Raw genomic sequence first — 15298 nt, 5'->3', positions numbered from 1 at the left:
ATTGTGTTTTGTTGAGACTCCTCTCTAGCCACTTGGCATTATTGTGCTAACGTCTAATCAAGTTTTTGTGGATTAAGTTTCAAGTTTCACAGGATCACCTATTCACCCCCCCCTCTAGGTGCTCTCAACTTCGCCGAGCACTTCGAAAACATGTAGGGTGTTGAATATGACTCAAATCAGATGTCATCCTTTAGTGACAATGAGTTCTAAGTTAGTGAGTCATGTACTATGGTTTAGTAAGGCTACCTATGTTAGGAGCAGGCTTTTGTTTAGGCTATTTGTACAGACGTTCCAAGGGGTATGAACGTCACTGCTCAGGTGGATTGATGTGAAGTATGCAAAGTACTTTGTGAACTTGTCATAAGGGTACCTATTAGTTTGATAATATTATATATATCATGTCTAATGCGTTCTATTTTCTTAAGCTTCCTTTGCAGTTCTGGTAATACCATTTCTTCAACATCCTTCTGTGTTACCTTTATCTTTTGTCAAACCTTAATCCTTGTTTCTTACCAATATACTTGTTTTCCATTAGATGGACAAATCTGGGAAAGATATAGCAAAGTGGGACACGAGAGCAACTAAAATTTACACTAAATTATGTGTAGAAGAGGTGAATCCATGCAACATGTCGCATCACTTTTTGAATGCAGAAGGGTATGCCAACATTATTAGTAAGTTTAAGGAACGAACTGGACGCACATACACTAGGGATCAAATGAAAAATAGGTGGAACGGTCTCAAAAGAATGTACACCCAATGGAAAACGCTGAATGAAAGGGCCACGAGACTTGGTCGAGATCCTCATACAGGATCTATTAGTGCACCAGATGAGTGGTGGGCCAAGCAAAATGAAGTAAGTAGACTTTATGTTTCATTTCATCGTAGAGAATAGTATTACTACTCACCATCTAAAAATAGGCAATCAAATTTTACTGCAGGCAATGCCAGGGTGTATTATATTCAAATCTGCCCCTCTTGAAAATGTGGATAGCCTAAAGATCATGTTTGGCCAAATTGTGTGCCCAATGAGACTACCCTAGTTCCTAGAATTGAGGATGCAAATTCATCCTCTGATGGTCACGAGGATGATGTGATCGCTGCTGCTAAAAATAGTACTCCTTGCCCAAGCACTGCAATGAAAAGAAAGCGCAAGGTGTACCATGACTCTCTGAAGCCTAGGAAGAAAAAGGAACAGAGGGATGACTACATGAGAAGGATTGTTAATGCCTTTGAGGCAATGACATTTAGCTCCAACAAGACCATTTCTAAGTATGAGGAGGACCCGGTACGCAAGGAGGCTGCAGCTCAATTGAACCAAGTGATTGAAGACAGTGCTACCGAAGCAAGCTATTTGCATTTCTTTGCAACTCAACTGTTAATAGACATACGTCACCGGGATGTCTTTGCAACTCTTGGGACAAAGGAAGGACCGCTTGACTTCGCCGCGCATACGAGAAGCATGAAAAGTCCAATTAGTATAATTGTTCGTGCTGGTGTGATGGAGTCTTTCGTTTTCTCGGTCTACTGTATTGAGTCTGTTCTTGTCGGTCATGTGTTTTAATTTTTCTAGAACTATTGTCGTTCATGTTTGTTCGCCATCGGAGTTATGGTTGCAGTTTTCGGTCATGGTATTAGTGTTGGGACTATGCTTCGTCGCCGAAGGTCTTATAGAAAGAAGTGGTCCTCGGCTGAAGCTGTTTGTATAAGATAGCCGAAGGTTCCTCTTCGTGAAGCTTCGGTATTACAAACCGACTTAAAGATAGAATGACCTTTTAGTCCATAAAGGTCTAAGTCAATGTTGTAAGCTTTTATAAGGGGCATACTTGTAATTCCTCACAGGCTGTGTCCTGTGCCTATAAATAGTGAACAGTATTCCGTTACTGTTCACGCATTCGAGTATTTGCAATCGCATCTTCCGGAATCCAACCTTTTGCCAAGGCAAAGGTATTATTGTATTCAATAACTCAATATATTAAGTAGATACAATGTAATTCGTCTATGATGTATTTTATCCCTTTTATACCTTTTGTTTTATGTTATCTTATAATTTTTACTGAAATTTTATTACGAAGATTTAAGCTTCGTAATTATGCTCTTATTAGCCTTCGTCCAAGGCCCATTATCCTCAAGGGAATAATGTTTCATGGACGAAGGACATTGACATTTAACACTTTATGTTGCCTTGTTCTTAATTCATAGCATTTGAGAACAAGTCCCCAACAATTATGTTGGAGTAAAAACACTTGAGAGCGAGTCTGGTTCTTTGTAAGTCTGACACCGATAGTGCTTATATGTTGTTAAATAGTTTGTAGTAGTGCTTAGTAACTATATGTTTGAATTGTGGATGACTAATATTCTAGTACATATGTTGTTAGTATGCAGATGATGCAAACCGAGGATGAACAAAATGATGACGAATTTCATGAGGAATTTATGGTGGCTCTTCTTGCATTAGATATCTGGGGGAGCTCCTTAAGGGGGGTTGCACGACAACTAATGGCAGAGACATGTATCTAATGGGCTGAGAGAACCTTAAAGAGTAGTGATGATTGCTACGATATGTTTCGCATGCGGCAAACTGTTTTTCGTCGTCTTCATGAGACATTGGTGAACGATTATGGCCTCGTAGCGAGTCGCAAAGTTAGTACGAAGGAGGCACTTGCTATTTTCTTGTGGGCTTGTGGGGCCCCCAATCATTTAGACAGATAAGGAACAAGTTCGGCTACTCTTTGGAAACTATAAGCCGGAAATTGAGTGAAGTCCTTCACGCAATATATAGGATGTCCAATGACGTGATTAAGCCAAAGGATGCCCATTTCACTGAGATTCACCCTAGACTATGGGAATCTAGGTTTTGGCCACATTTCAAGGACAACATAGGAGTTATCGATAGAAGCCAGTTTCACGACTTTGTCCCTTTGTCAATGCAACTCAAATATATTGGTCGTCATGGTTACGCATTGCAGAATGTCATGGTCGTTTGTGACTTCGATATGAGGTACACATTTGTCGTGACTAGATGACCTGGTTCGGTGCATGACACGAGTGCTACAGGATACTTTGATCACGTACGGGGATAGGTTTCCGCATCCTCCAGAAGGTATTAGTACATTGTACATTTGTAGCATTTCCAGTTAATGTCGTTATGTATGAGCTTAACCATAATAAATTTGTTTTGCAGGGAAATATTATTTTGTAGATTCTAGGTACCCCAACACGGAGGGATACCTTGCACCTTATAAGGGTCAAAAGTACAACATTTCATAATGGCAGCATGCGAGGCAACCTGTTGGTGCCAAATAAGTTTTCAACTACGCACACTCATCACCGAGGAATGTTATAGAGCGATTATTTGGGTGCTGAAGATGAAGTGTAGAATTCTTATCAATCTAGCTTCATTTTCACTGACGAAACAAACGAAGATAATTATTTCATGCATGATGTTGCATAACTTTGTTCGGGACGATCACGACTTTGACCAATATGTACCTAGCACGAGGCATGTTCAAGATGTGGCTATAAGTGAGAGTACTACCATATCAGATGAGTTAGACATAAATGCTTTTAGAGATGTAATTTCTAATGCATTAGTGTCGTAGTTAGTTATCTGAACTAGTCAATAGTTAATGTTGTAATGGACAAATCATGTCTAATTTTAATTAAGTGTTGATTATTGTGTTTATGCCTATTTCCTTTTTCACTCAGAATCTATAATCTCATAATATACGTATCCAAACAATTAGATTCTTCTCGGTCAACTTTTCAGAAAAGCTCATCAAAAATAAGTCAATCCAAACAGACCCTGGTAGACAGACCAAAAATATAAGACCTATAATCGGACGACTAATCACTCCTACAATTGGTTGGACGGTTTCTCACCAAATTGGACAACTGATCGCTCCTAAGTCAAGCGATTAGTCGAATGCCAGGACACCTGATCCCCTTCCAGGCGACCTGGACGACTAATCAGGCTTAGTGGAGACTTAAAAACATTGATGGATTGTGTTCAGAAAGGTCGCAGCTGCAAGTAAGTCCAGTGCAACAATTACACCGAAAAAAATATAAAACAAGGCAAATAGCGTCCAGGCAAAAGGATAATACGATTCACACAATTAACAGGCCTTCCAACTCAGAATATCACGACAAGGGGTAAATGTCCTTTGATAACCTAGCCAACAGGATTTGGAAAGAAACACAGAAACCTTTTGGTGCAAGGCCAGTGTAGAGTGAAAAGAAAACCCGAAGGTCAGGGGGAGGTACAGCTCAGACAGCATGTCTTGGAGAATGGCGCAGAGGATTCACATCTTAGTCTGAAATGCTTCCTAAATAGTGCTCGCCGGGTGGTAAGCGAGGGCGACATGAGCTTTCCCTTGAGGTGGCTTATATACTCTGCATCTGGGAGAAAGAGATCCGGATCGTGTTACCCTCAAGTGTGCTGGCATGCTTTGACACGAGGGCCTCGGTCGCTGCCTCTTCAGTCTCAAATAAAACGAGAGCCTGCCTCTTGCCATTCACCTCAAATAGCTTGGTGTTGACAACAGTACCGTGCTCAGACAAATGGTTCAGGATTGCTTCCTCAGAGATCTCTTGGGGGAGGGCAGAGATGTGGATCATCTTTGTTGGAGAGCAGCAATGTCGGTAGTTTTTTACCATGTTGCTGTTGAATCGGTTTAGGCTCGAGTTCAAGTAGTCGTGGGCATCTGGGGCAGGTGTAATGTTAGGGTACTTTGAGTAGTTAACTTCCAGCTTCTTCCCAAATAGTATAGCCCCCTGCAATGAGATAGGTATTGTGAACTGCAACAATAGGAATGTAACTTAATGCATATATCAGTGAGTAAGAATGTACCTTCAAATAATGCACAGCTAGCTCAGCCTGCAACCCGTCAGCCATCTCAACAAGAGCATGATCTGGTTTATTACGCAGTACCTTGATACGAACTATGTTTCCGTACAAGGAAAACAGATTGAAGAGCTTATCCTCATCAATTTTCTGCACAGAAAATGGAATGATTACAGGTAGTAAGTTTTAAGACCTAAATGTCACAGCAGTATATAAAAGGTATCTGACTATTAAGGAACTCACCAACCAGCAAATATTATTCGAAAGAGTAAAGAATTTTAACACAGTTACAACTAGGAAACGATCCTTGAAGTATTCAAAACAACTCAAGGCTTACATCATTATTCAGATTACTGACTATGAGTGTGCACCGTTCATTGGTACCAGTCACTCCATGAGGTAAAGTTCCACCAAATGCGGCAGCAATCATTGCAGCCCTCCCCATCTGGTATTGCAAAAGTTTTGTATGAGTATTCGCATGAATTAGACAAGACAGCACACAACAAACGTGAACATATTCAGGTCAATGATTTTCTGCTAAAAAATACAGCATCAGATAATCCATTCAGTTACCAACCTGTGCATATGAAGCTGCAAACAAAAAGAAAAGAAAGGCGAATAAGATTTTGTGCAAATATCAGTGATGTATAATAATTTATCCGAGTGATGGAAGTTTCAGTATGCTACCTCCAGCTTGTTGGAAGGCATAGAGATTAGCTGGATCAGGATAAGCTTGCTGCTCCAGTAAGTTTAAAAAATAGAAAACCACACAGTTAGCTTCACAGAATCAAAATGGTCAGTCAAAAAGTGTAAGCATAAGTATCAACCACCAACCTGAGAGGCCCTAGGGCGTTGTTCTGTAGGTAATGATGGATTTGTGAAATCTCTGAGGAAAGAAAGAGGAACTAAGAAAATAAAATTCATCACAGAAAAAAGATCTAACCACTAAACGAAGTTGCATGTGAACTTTGCACGATGGAACAATTATCTGAAGGTAACTGGCGTCAACACACATTGCTACATCTAGCAGGAATGAAAAAAAGCCAATATTACCTAGATCGGTCGTTGTTGTAATGGACTTGCAGTTCACTGAGACTGGATTTTCGGTAAAAGAAAACAAGAAAAAATTAAGTTGTAGAAAGTGAGAACAAATTTAAAATGTGATAGGCTACAGCTCATACTTTGAATATTGAATATCTAGCTGGCAGCAACCATCATATATGTTCCTTCCCTGAGAAATTTTTGTTCGTAAGAATAAGTGGTCCCAGATATACATGCACAGTAAGAACATAGCTGAACAATATAAATTATTACATGCAAAGAACCAAATGCTTCCACAGCTTCTTGGCGCGAGTGAAACTGAATAAGAGCTTGAAAACCTGCATCAGTTAAGCAAAGAATAACGAACCTTAAAGATGATAAATTGGGCTAGATGGTTAAGTTTGTGAACACTTTTGGCACAAAAAGCATTCAAATTTGTAACCAGACAAGTTGTAGATGCACAAGCTGTACCATCCACTTGCAGGCACATCTAGAACTTTTAATTATTAGCTATGTTACAGCGAATAATGTTGTTAGTGGTTAAAGCTGTTGTTAATAGCTTAATTTTTGAAACAGGGTACAGCCCAGTGAACCCACATTAATGCATATAAAGCTCATATCAATTGGTAAATCCACCTTACCATTCACATGCAACCTGTAAGGGAATCAGAAAATGCATACTAGGTGCACGTGTGCGTGGTGAAAGAGAAAGAGAGCAGGAAAATCTAACCAGCTGACTTTTGAAATGTGACAATCTTCTCCACAAATCCATAAGCTTTGAATACTTGATGTAGAACCTCCACCGTTATAGGATAGATCATGTGGTGGATAGTAACTAAGAGGATTCGGTTGGGTTCAGACTCCTGAGGCCAAGCAGCAGCAAGCACCGAGACAGAAAAGAGGAGATAGAAAGAAAAGAATAAATAGGGAGGAATGTGTATAACTAGTTGGAATACAAGAGACAGCAGATATGTGATACAATCTAACTCTATCTACAAGAGGAGGTAGAAAGATATAAACTACAGCTAAACATACTTACAATCAGTACACTTTTCTAACAATTAGTTGCACATGTCAATGACTTTTATAGAGATCTAGTTTTATCGCTGCTACATCATATGGAAACTTTTAAGAACCTTCTCCCATCCTTTCCATCATTACAAAACTAATAACCAAGCACAATTTTGTTATGAAATGGATTGCTGAAAATGGAGGGGACTACAAATCCTACTTCAAAACAAACCAGCCCAACCCCCAAAAAAACCACAAAAAACCTGTAGCCATGCCGGCAACTAAACCAATACCAGAGTCCCAAGAACTGATGTTTTACAGAGACATATTAAAAGAACGCAGTGCTACATTAACCAAAAATACGCTCACACACAAATAGTGGACCTAATAAGAAATATGATTGTTTTCGTGTTTTAAGTCAATGCACTATTGTTTTCATGCCTACATGTCAGATGTGGTTAATTAATTATCGTACAGCTTAATGCCAACAAAGGTCAATAAGAAAATAAAACAAAACATGATGCACTAATATGCATCAGTTACATACAGGGCCTATAGCATAATATCCAACATGCATTAGTTACAACCAAGGCCTATAGCATAAATGCATATATTGGTTCAGGTATAGACTATATTAGGAAATATAACAATAAACTTTATAAATTACATAATTATGGCATACCTGATCAGAATTCCTTCCATGCGAGCTCTGGTCTGTGGTAAGCTCTTGGTGAGATGAGAACTGCATGTAAACATTCCTTCCCCTAAAATGTAAAACATGATGCACAAAATAATAAATCACATATAGGATGGAATGTTAAACTCAATTGGTAAAAAGAGGTTGTACTTAATTTCAACACTTGTCGCAACAGAAAGTCCAAAAATATATCATCAGCATCCATAAATCTACACATTATCTATCAGCCATATGACCATGCTACTTGGCTGCTTACACTGTAATACATGTATGGATATCTCTTTTGGAGCCCTTGGCATCCATAAAGCATTGCAGCCAATACGCATAGACCAAATTACCTTATGCTAGGTTGAACGGAAGTGTAATATTGCAGCGCACTCACGGAAGCATGTATGTCTTCCATCTGCAGAAGAGTCTGAGCCTCGAAACAAGCACAAGTAAGCAATACCTATAGTCAATCTACTCAGTCAAGTGCTGGAATTAAGAAATAACCCACTTGGTTCTTGGCACGCAACATGACGATCTTGGAGACCACGCCGAACGGCTGCAGCAGCTGAAGGAGATCAGACTGCAAACACAACGGCAGGGGAGCGGTGGGAGAATAGCTAATAATCAAATCTTTCGCATAAACCAAACAATCGGATTAAAATTTGACCCCAGAAAGAACAAAGCCCAAAAGATTAAAGATTTCCCATTAACTGATCCCCTACATACCTCGGCAATCTCGTGCCCGACGTTGCGGATGTGGATTACCTTGGAAGGCTCCGACATCCTCCCGCACTGTAACACAGGCAGCAGCCAATATACACCACGAAATTGGTCGTATGGAAGGTCCCGAACCAATCGAGGAAACGGGGAGAAGAGAGATCTAGAGCCAAAGCTCTAATCTCCGGGCAAGAAACGTTACCTCGTAGAGGGTTTAAGAGGGAGAGGGATCTAGGGTTTTGCCGTCGACTGCCGCTGCGGGAAGAGAGAGGAGAGGCGGGGAAGAGAGAGGGAGGGGGGAGAGTAGGGTAGGGAAGTGGAGGGGTAGGTCAGTAGGTGGCGGGGAAGGAAATAGTGGGCGGTAGACGGTAGTAACTACTAGTAGCAGTGGCAACGACTGCTGCAATTCAGGTTAAAATTATCTCTATTCTTCGTTACTGTCCTGTTTGTTTAGGGTTTATGGATGAAATTATAAATTGAATTATGATGAAATATTATATATAAGTTGAATTATGATGAAATATTATATATAAGTTGAATTATGATGAAAGAGGATTATTAATGCTACAAGGGGTAGCCTGCCTCCCTTGTGTTCTGACTTCCGACGATCTTAACCGTCTATTCTCTCCCGCCTCTGTTTTGGTCGTCCGTCCGATACTGCCCACGCCCGCGTGTGTCTCCTTGCTCATCGCCCACCACTCTCTCGTCCACGCGAGCAACCCCTGCAACCCATTGATCTGGACGATCCGTATCGTGTGTATCGCCCAGGCTTCTGCCCGCCTCCCCCCACACCCAATCCCCAACCTCCCCTCGCCTCCCCTGACCTCGCTCCCGAACGGCTCGCCCCGCATCTACCGCGTGCCAGCCGCCCTCGCTCTCGTTCAGTCCGTCTCCCCCCTCTCTCCATCCAAAGCCTGTGCGTTGTCGCCCCGCCGCCGGGCGCGCCCTCGTTCTCCTACCTGGCCGTGTTCTCCAACTGCTCGCTCATCGTCGCGGTGCTCACCTTCGCCATCGCGCAGTCCATCAAGGTCCTCACCACCTGGTACGCCCTCTCCCCCCCTCTCTATCTCCACGCGGTGCCCGGATCTGAGCTCCCTCCCTAACGGGATCTGCATCTGCCCACCCCTCCTCCGCGCGCGCGACCGACGTGCAGGTATAAGGAGAACCGGTGGGACGCGAAGCAGCTGGTGGGCTCCGGCGGGATACCGTCCTCGCACTCGGCCACCGTCACAGCGCTCGCTGTCGCCGTTGGCCTGTAGGAGGGGTTCGCCAGCTCGTTGTTCGCCACCGCCGCCGTCTTCGCCTCCGTGGTTGGTTCCCCTCCCCGCTCCCCCTCTCCCTTTCGACACCAAAAACGCGCTGGCCATCTTTGGCAGGCGGTGATAGGCAGCCTGATCATTTTGGGACGTGTTGTGGTGATCTGGGGGAGGCAAATGAGTGTCCTTTGCACTTCAAAACTCTTGCTTGATGAATTGCTTCCTTAGGTTACCTCACTTAGCTTCAAGTATGGACCTCAGTCGTGGAAGGTACATTCGTGCCGTGCAGATTGTAGGCAGAAGTACAAGTACTGTGTACATACGAGGACATGACTGTACGATATTGATGGGAGTTGAGTACACTGTAGGACATTAATGTCAGTTTGTTGCTGAAGTTTCAGACTTCCAGTTGATACATATAGAACGATAAATGCGGCTGGGGTTATGGTAGAAATCTGATAGCCAAGATCTACTTCCTGATCAGATGAGGATGAAACCTATAGAACAAAGGATTAATGCAAAATGATGGCATACAGTGCCATAGCACTTAGGCATGTGTGATGTGCTTTAATTCCAACAGTCCGTCCCTACTTGCCCCATGTTTTATTTTTTGGTATCTCAGAAATATTGATTAGTTATTGTGGCTTTTTTCATCACCTTTTTTCAGAAACACAACTTCGGCACCCCGGTTTCACTGCATGTATTGCTTATCAAAATACAGACTTGATTGTTTCTTGCGGCACTTTGCAGGTGATGTATGATGCCTTTGGTAATTGATGCAAATGACCTGTATGTGGAATTGGGTTTTCTCCAAGGTTTTATTCCACAGAACAATATTGGTCCTCTTGAAATTCAAAATTTTCTGGAGGAGCATGATTATTTTCCTAATGCAACCATTGCATACATAGTTCTTTTTGACTATTTTTGTGACTGTTGCACCGGCTGAGCGAAGCTTTTCTAAGTTGAAGCTATTAAAGTCCTACTTGCGCTCTACAATGATATAAGAAAGACTTAATGCATTGGTTGTCATAGTAGTTGAGGGAGATATGCTAGAAAAGATTGACTATGAATATATTATTGAAGATTTCATTACAAAGAACACAAAGAAATTGATGATTTTCATGTGAATATTATGTACCAGGAGGTACAATACTAAGTTTACACCTTTATCACATACTACTATTCTTATTTTAGTATGTTAAATTAGGCCTCTACTTTCATTTCGCACTCTGGGACGCCCCTGACCGGAGCGTAGTGGTAAGGGATGATGGAGGGAGGTAGCCGCACAGATGGATAGAACCCGAACCAGCTCCGGCTGTTCACCTGCACCGGGAACCTGTTCCACCGCGCCCACGACTGCGCGCGGTGGGCGCAGGGCGGAATCGTCGTGCTAGCCGCCGTGTATGGGCCCAAGCCAGGGACCGTAAGGGGGAGAACACCGAGAAGGCCTCCATCGAAGTCGTGTGGAAGCCCAAGACTAGCCAGATCGATACCCTGCTCTTCCCCTCGAGTTCATTTTGTCCCAAGGTTGTGCGTGTTACTGGGTCACTGAAATGGCGAGTTGTTTTTGCAGGAAGGCAAGAGAGGGAGTATGAGATGACACTCAAGAGAACGTTGCAGAGTATTTGCTTGCTCACAGTTCATCCTAACACCACCACCTCTGTCGTGCTTCAGGTAATGTTTGCCTGGCTGGTAGCTACCATGCTACTCTTGATTTACTTCTGTTGTTCTATAAACAGTTCCACAATTGTTGTTGGTTGTGTTAGGTACAATGTAGCTAGATACATTATATAGTAAATCATATATAGTACTACTTTTGGCGAACCGATGGAAAATCAGTGGACATATTTTTACTCTTATTAGAGCCAATTATATCAATTGCACTGGAAATGCCATAAACAAAGTAAAATGCACCTCTTAGTTCTCTTATTTTAACCTTAATAACTACCTTTTTCAGTGCATCCCCAAGGGTGCAGACTTGATGTGCTTATGTGCACTAATGAACAACTTATAGTATTGATGGGAGGTACAATAATTACTAGGATAGGATGCCCACTTCCAAAACTCTTATGTTGGCTATTGCAGTCCATGCTCATACACTAAACATCACTTTTCCATTGTTAATCTCGCTATTACAGGTTGTGGCTCATGATGGCTCTATATCTTTCCACATGATGTAGCAGTAATATAGTTTGTCTGCTTTATGTTTATTGCATTTGTTGTCCTGCATTCAATATTAAAAGTTCAATTTTTAGGCTGTTGACTCTTTGCCATTGATTTTTTGGATAAATCTGCTAGGATCAATTAGGTAGTAAATTATAGGGAATAATGCATGAAGGCATGAGCAAATCGATCACATCAACTAGGTGTGGAATTTAAGGGAGTTGAATCTTTGTCCCTATGAACATCATGTGCACTCCAAGACCTATAAACCCAAAATATGAGTAGCTTCATTTTTTCAATCGAAGCTAGCCCTTGTTTCCTTGATAGTGCTTAGCTTCTTCCATGTGCAATTAATGCTTCCTGTGCTGCCCTTGCATTTGTTGGAATCCTTATGAAACATCTCATTGGTAAGTTGAGTACATTTTTAGCGTCATTCCTTTAGCTTTAGGTAATGTAGCTAACAAGTCACAAGCTTCTATTTACTACAGTCGCGATTGGTTGTGGGGTGATGGACAATGGTGCAGTTATTACTACAGGTCTTATTTTCTTGTTTCTGTGACATACACGTGTCAAGTGTGGACTGATAACTCTTGTGGTTCTGGTCAAATTTGGTTGGTAGTTGGACATTCAATGATAGATAAAATGTTATTTACTAAGGGTATTGACTTCATGTGATATTCAGAAAAACTCTATATGTGCTACATACAGTGACCAACATTTTCCCCTGTCGGTTGGTTAAATTCTACAAAAAGATAGGTTCCCAGGCTAAAATTATACTACTCTATTTATCTGAATTAGAAGAAGGTGCTAAAACCTTATTGGTCAACCAAATTGTGCTGAAGTTAGTAGGTTTGGTTTGACCTGTGTTTAAGGTTGAAGCTAGCAACAGTAGTTTTACATTACTTGCACTCTAGATGACATAAAAGGTGCTGGTGAGTTGCCTTTTGGTAGGTTCATTGGTTTGGCCTGTTCGAAATATGTTGCCGATCCACGACAGCAAATCTTATAACTTGCCACTGGTTTTGGTTTGGTTATACATATGTTGAAATCTCATTAGACTTTAGTTGTAGGTGGTAGAGTTATTTGGGCAGACACGCTTGTTAATCTTGCTTTTTGGGACAACTTTATGACGTGGTTGCTGTCGGCTATGCCAGAGTTTGGGCTTTGATCGAGCATATGCCACTTATTTCAGTCAAGTCTAGGATTTGCCTGCCAGTACTCCCACGCCAATTACATTTTTGTGCCCAGATTTGGTCGCTGCATTGGCCGTCGATTTGGCCACCAAATTTTCCCACCCATGCGTGTTGGCATGGCAGGAAACACTATTGTCGGTATCCTAAATCAGGGGTACCCTCTTCTACAGCATGAAGACGCCGCACCCATGCAACGTCTCCTAGCCACACAGGAGACGGCGCCTGACCCCACCGCATGGGCAGGCCAAAGGGCGCCACGTGGCAAGGAGAGACAACACATCCCAGTAGGTCCGGGCCCCCACAGAAGGACACTGGACCCCGAGACATATAAGTCCGGAGCCTCCGGGTAAGTCCGAACCTCAGCAGGGTCCCAGAACGAGGAGGACCCTAGTATGAGCAGGGGTCCAGTGCTGACACGTGTCCGGGCCTTGCCCTCCACTTCCCGCTCAGGCGGAGACCCACTGCTTGTGGCCCATGACATAAGCTATCGGGCCGAGCCTGACGTGAAGTCGTGCAGCCCCTGCATTTATTGAGGAGAGGACGCACCGCCTGCCACTGCGCTGACGGGTGACGTGCCCTCTCAGCATTTAATGTGTCCCGTCCCATCAGCTGGCATACGGCGTCAAGGTCATCCAGCAGGCAGCACGCTATACTCATCCTCCCTTCTACAAGAAGCTTCCCCTGCACGCCGAGGATACGGAGATCTCGGGTGTCAGGGCACAAGAAGATTGTCTCGACAACAGACATTAGAAAACTCCAAGCACTATATTCCTTATGTCCCTGGGCCCACATGTCGGGGCCCAGTACCTTTGTGCATGCGCCCCTTCAGCTATAAAAGGGGAGGCATGCGACATTACACACACACACAATCTTAGGTCACACCTTAGACTCGCAAGCTCATACAAGCTTTCGAGCAATACACCTCACAGTGGAGTAGGGTATTACGCTCCGGTGGCCCGAACCACTCTAAATCCTTGTGTGTTCTTGAGTTCTTCCCATTCATTCCAACGATCAAGCAAAACGCCTAAGCCCCTCCTCATCTCAGGATTTAGGGCGGGTGCCAACATTTGGCGCGCCAGGTAGGGGCAGAGGCATTAGGTTTTCGCTTGATCCCTAGCCCAAGCATGATGGTGCAGATCACTGAGCATCGTGCTGAGACTTCGGTAGACTTTGCGGTGGAGGGAGAAGCTGCTTCCTCCACACTGCAGGTTCCCAGTCACCCAGTACCAGGTACTCCTGCTGTGCACACCGCATGGCAGCGCACAGCAGCGCAAGTGTCCTGGACTCCATCAAGGGCGTCTCCGGGGGCATTATCGACGGCCAGGGAGTTGTTGCGACACCCTCCAAGCTCCACGGCTTCACCAGGAGCCATGAAGCAATGGCGGGACGACGTCGACCGACTGCTCGGTATGGCGCATTCTACCTCGACCAGGTCGAAGACGCGGTCATCCCAACGCCAACATGAGGCATCAGCATCTGTGCGCTCGCCCTGAGTGAGGGGCGCACAGACCAACGACCTCCGGGCAGAGCTCAACCGCAGGCATGCGAGAGAGGACGCCCGGGTATCCTTGGAAAGGGCGCGCGAGCGCCGCCAAAACATCGATGGTCGCGACCTTGATCAAGACTTCGCTGCGGTTGCACCGCAGACACCAATGGGCACCCGGTCCCAAACGGGTGTCCCCTTGGCCGGTGTGGGCTGTGCCGCCCTTGCGGATCATCTCCGCGCGGCGTCTTGGCCACCCAAGTTCCGGCCGCACCTGCCGGAAAAATACGATGGAACGACGAACCCGTCGGAGTTCCTGCAGGTGTACGTTACCGCCATCACGACAGCAGGTGGAAACACAGTTGTGATGGCAACATATTTTCATGTGGCCTTGTCTGGACCTGCCCGGACCTAGCTCATGAACCTCACCTCGGGATCAGTCTACTCCTGGGAAGAACTCTGTGCGCGGTTCGTGGCAAACTTTGCAAGTGCTTACCAACAGCACGGTGTGGAGGCCCACCTCCATGCAGTGAGGCAGGAGCCCGGGGAGACCCTCCGGAAGTTCATCTCCTGCTTCACCAAGGTGCAAGGTACGATACCTCGTATTTCTGACACTTCTATCATCACGGCCTTCCGACAGGGAGTACGTGATGAAAAAATGTTGGAGAAGTTGGCCACACATGACATGGAAACTGTCCCCACTCTCTTTGCTCTGGCCGACAAGTGCGCCAGAGCCGTCGAGGGCCGTGCATGGCACTCGGCCCCACAAACTGGAGCTGCCCAGTCGGGTGGCTCGGGGGCCGTCCCCCGGGACGGAAAGAAGAAGAAGAAGAAGGATCGCGACTACCAAAAGTCGCGGTCCACCGCTCTGGGGGTCACAGCCGCGACCGGAGGTCAGGGCGACCG

At 44.3% G+C, this 15298-nt stretch overlaps 1 protein-coding gene and 2 pseudogenes across 3 annotated transcripts; 2 read left to right on the top strand and 1 right to left on the bottom strand.

The window, feature by feature from the left end:
- Nucleotides 1-4023: 4023 nt before the first annotated feature.
- LOC100383701 (uncharacterized) lies at nt 4024-8644 on the bottom strand. 3 transcript variants are annotated; one of them, XM_035959745.1, is made up of 14 exons: nt 8307-8644; nt 8089-8160; nt 7931-8007; nt 7578-7659; nt 6615-6747; nt 6158-6222; nt 6025-6074; nt 5897-5938; nt 5678-5729; nt 5531-5582; nt 5421-5434; nt 5181-5288; nt 4850-4993; nt 4024-4773 (listed from the first exon to the last, which is right to left on the bottom strand). In XM_035959745.1, exons 1-14 carry the CDS (start codon nt 8361-8363, stop codon nt 4384-4386), a joined length of 1338 nt encoding a protein of 445 aa, XP_035815638.1. In that variant the 5' UTR covers nt 8364-8644; the 3' UTR covers nt 4024-4383.
- Nucleotides 8417-10330, top strand: LOC103631543 (uncharacterized membrane protein YuiD-like; annotated as a pseudogene).
- A 487-nt stretch (nt 10331-10817) lies between these two features.
- LOC103631542 (exosome complex exonuclease RRP46 homolog) lies at nt 10818-12275 on the top strand (annotated as a pseudogene).
- The last annotated feature ends 3023 nt before the right edge of the window (nt 12276-15298 follow it).

Source organism: Zea mays, chromosome 6 (genome assembly GCF_902167145.1).
Source record: "Zea mays cultivar B73 chromosome 6, Zm-B73-REFERENCE-NAM-5.0, whole genome shotgun sequence".
In the NCBI taxonomy this organism is placed as follows: domain Eukaryota; kingdom Viridiplantae; phylum Streptophyta; class Magnoliopsida; order Poales; family Poaceae; genus Zea; species Zea mays.
The sequence above is the reverse complement of the archived record's forward strand: the minus strand, read 5'-3'. Positions and strand labels throughout refer to the sequence as shown.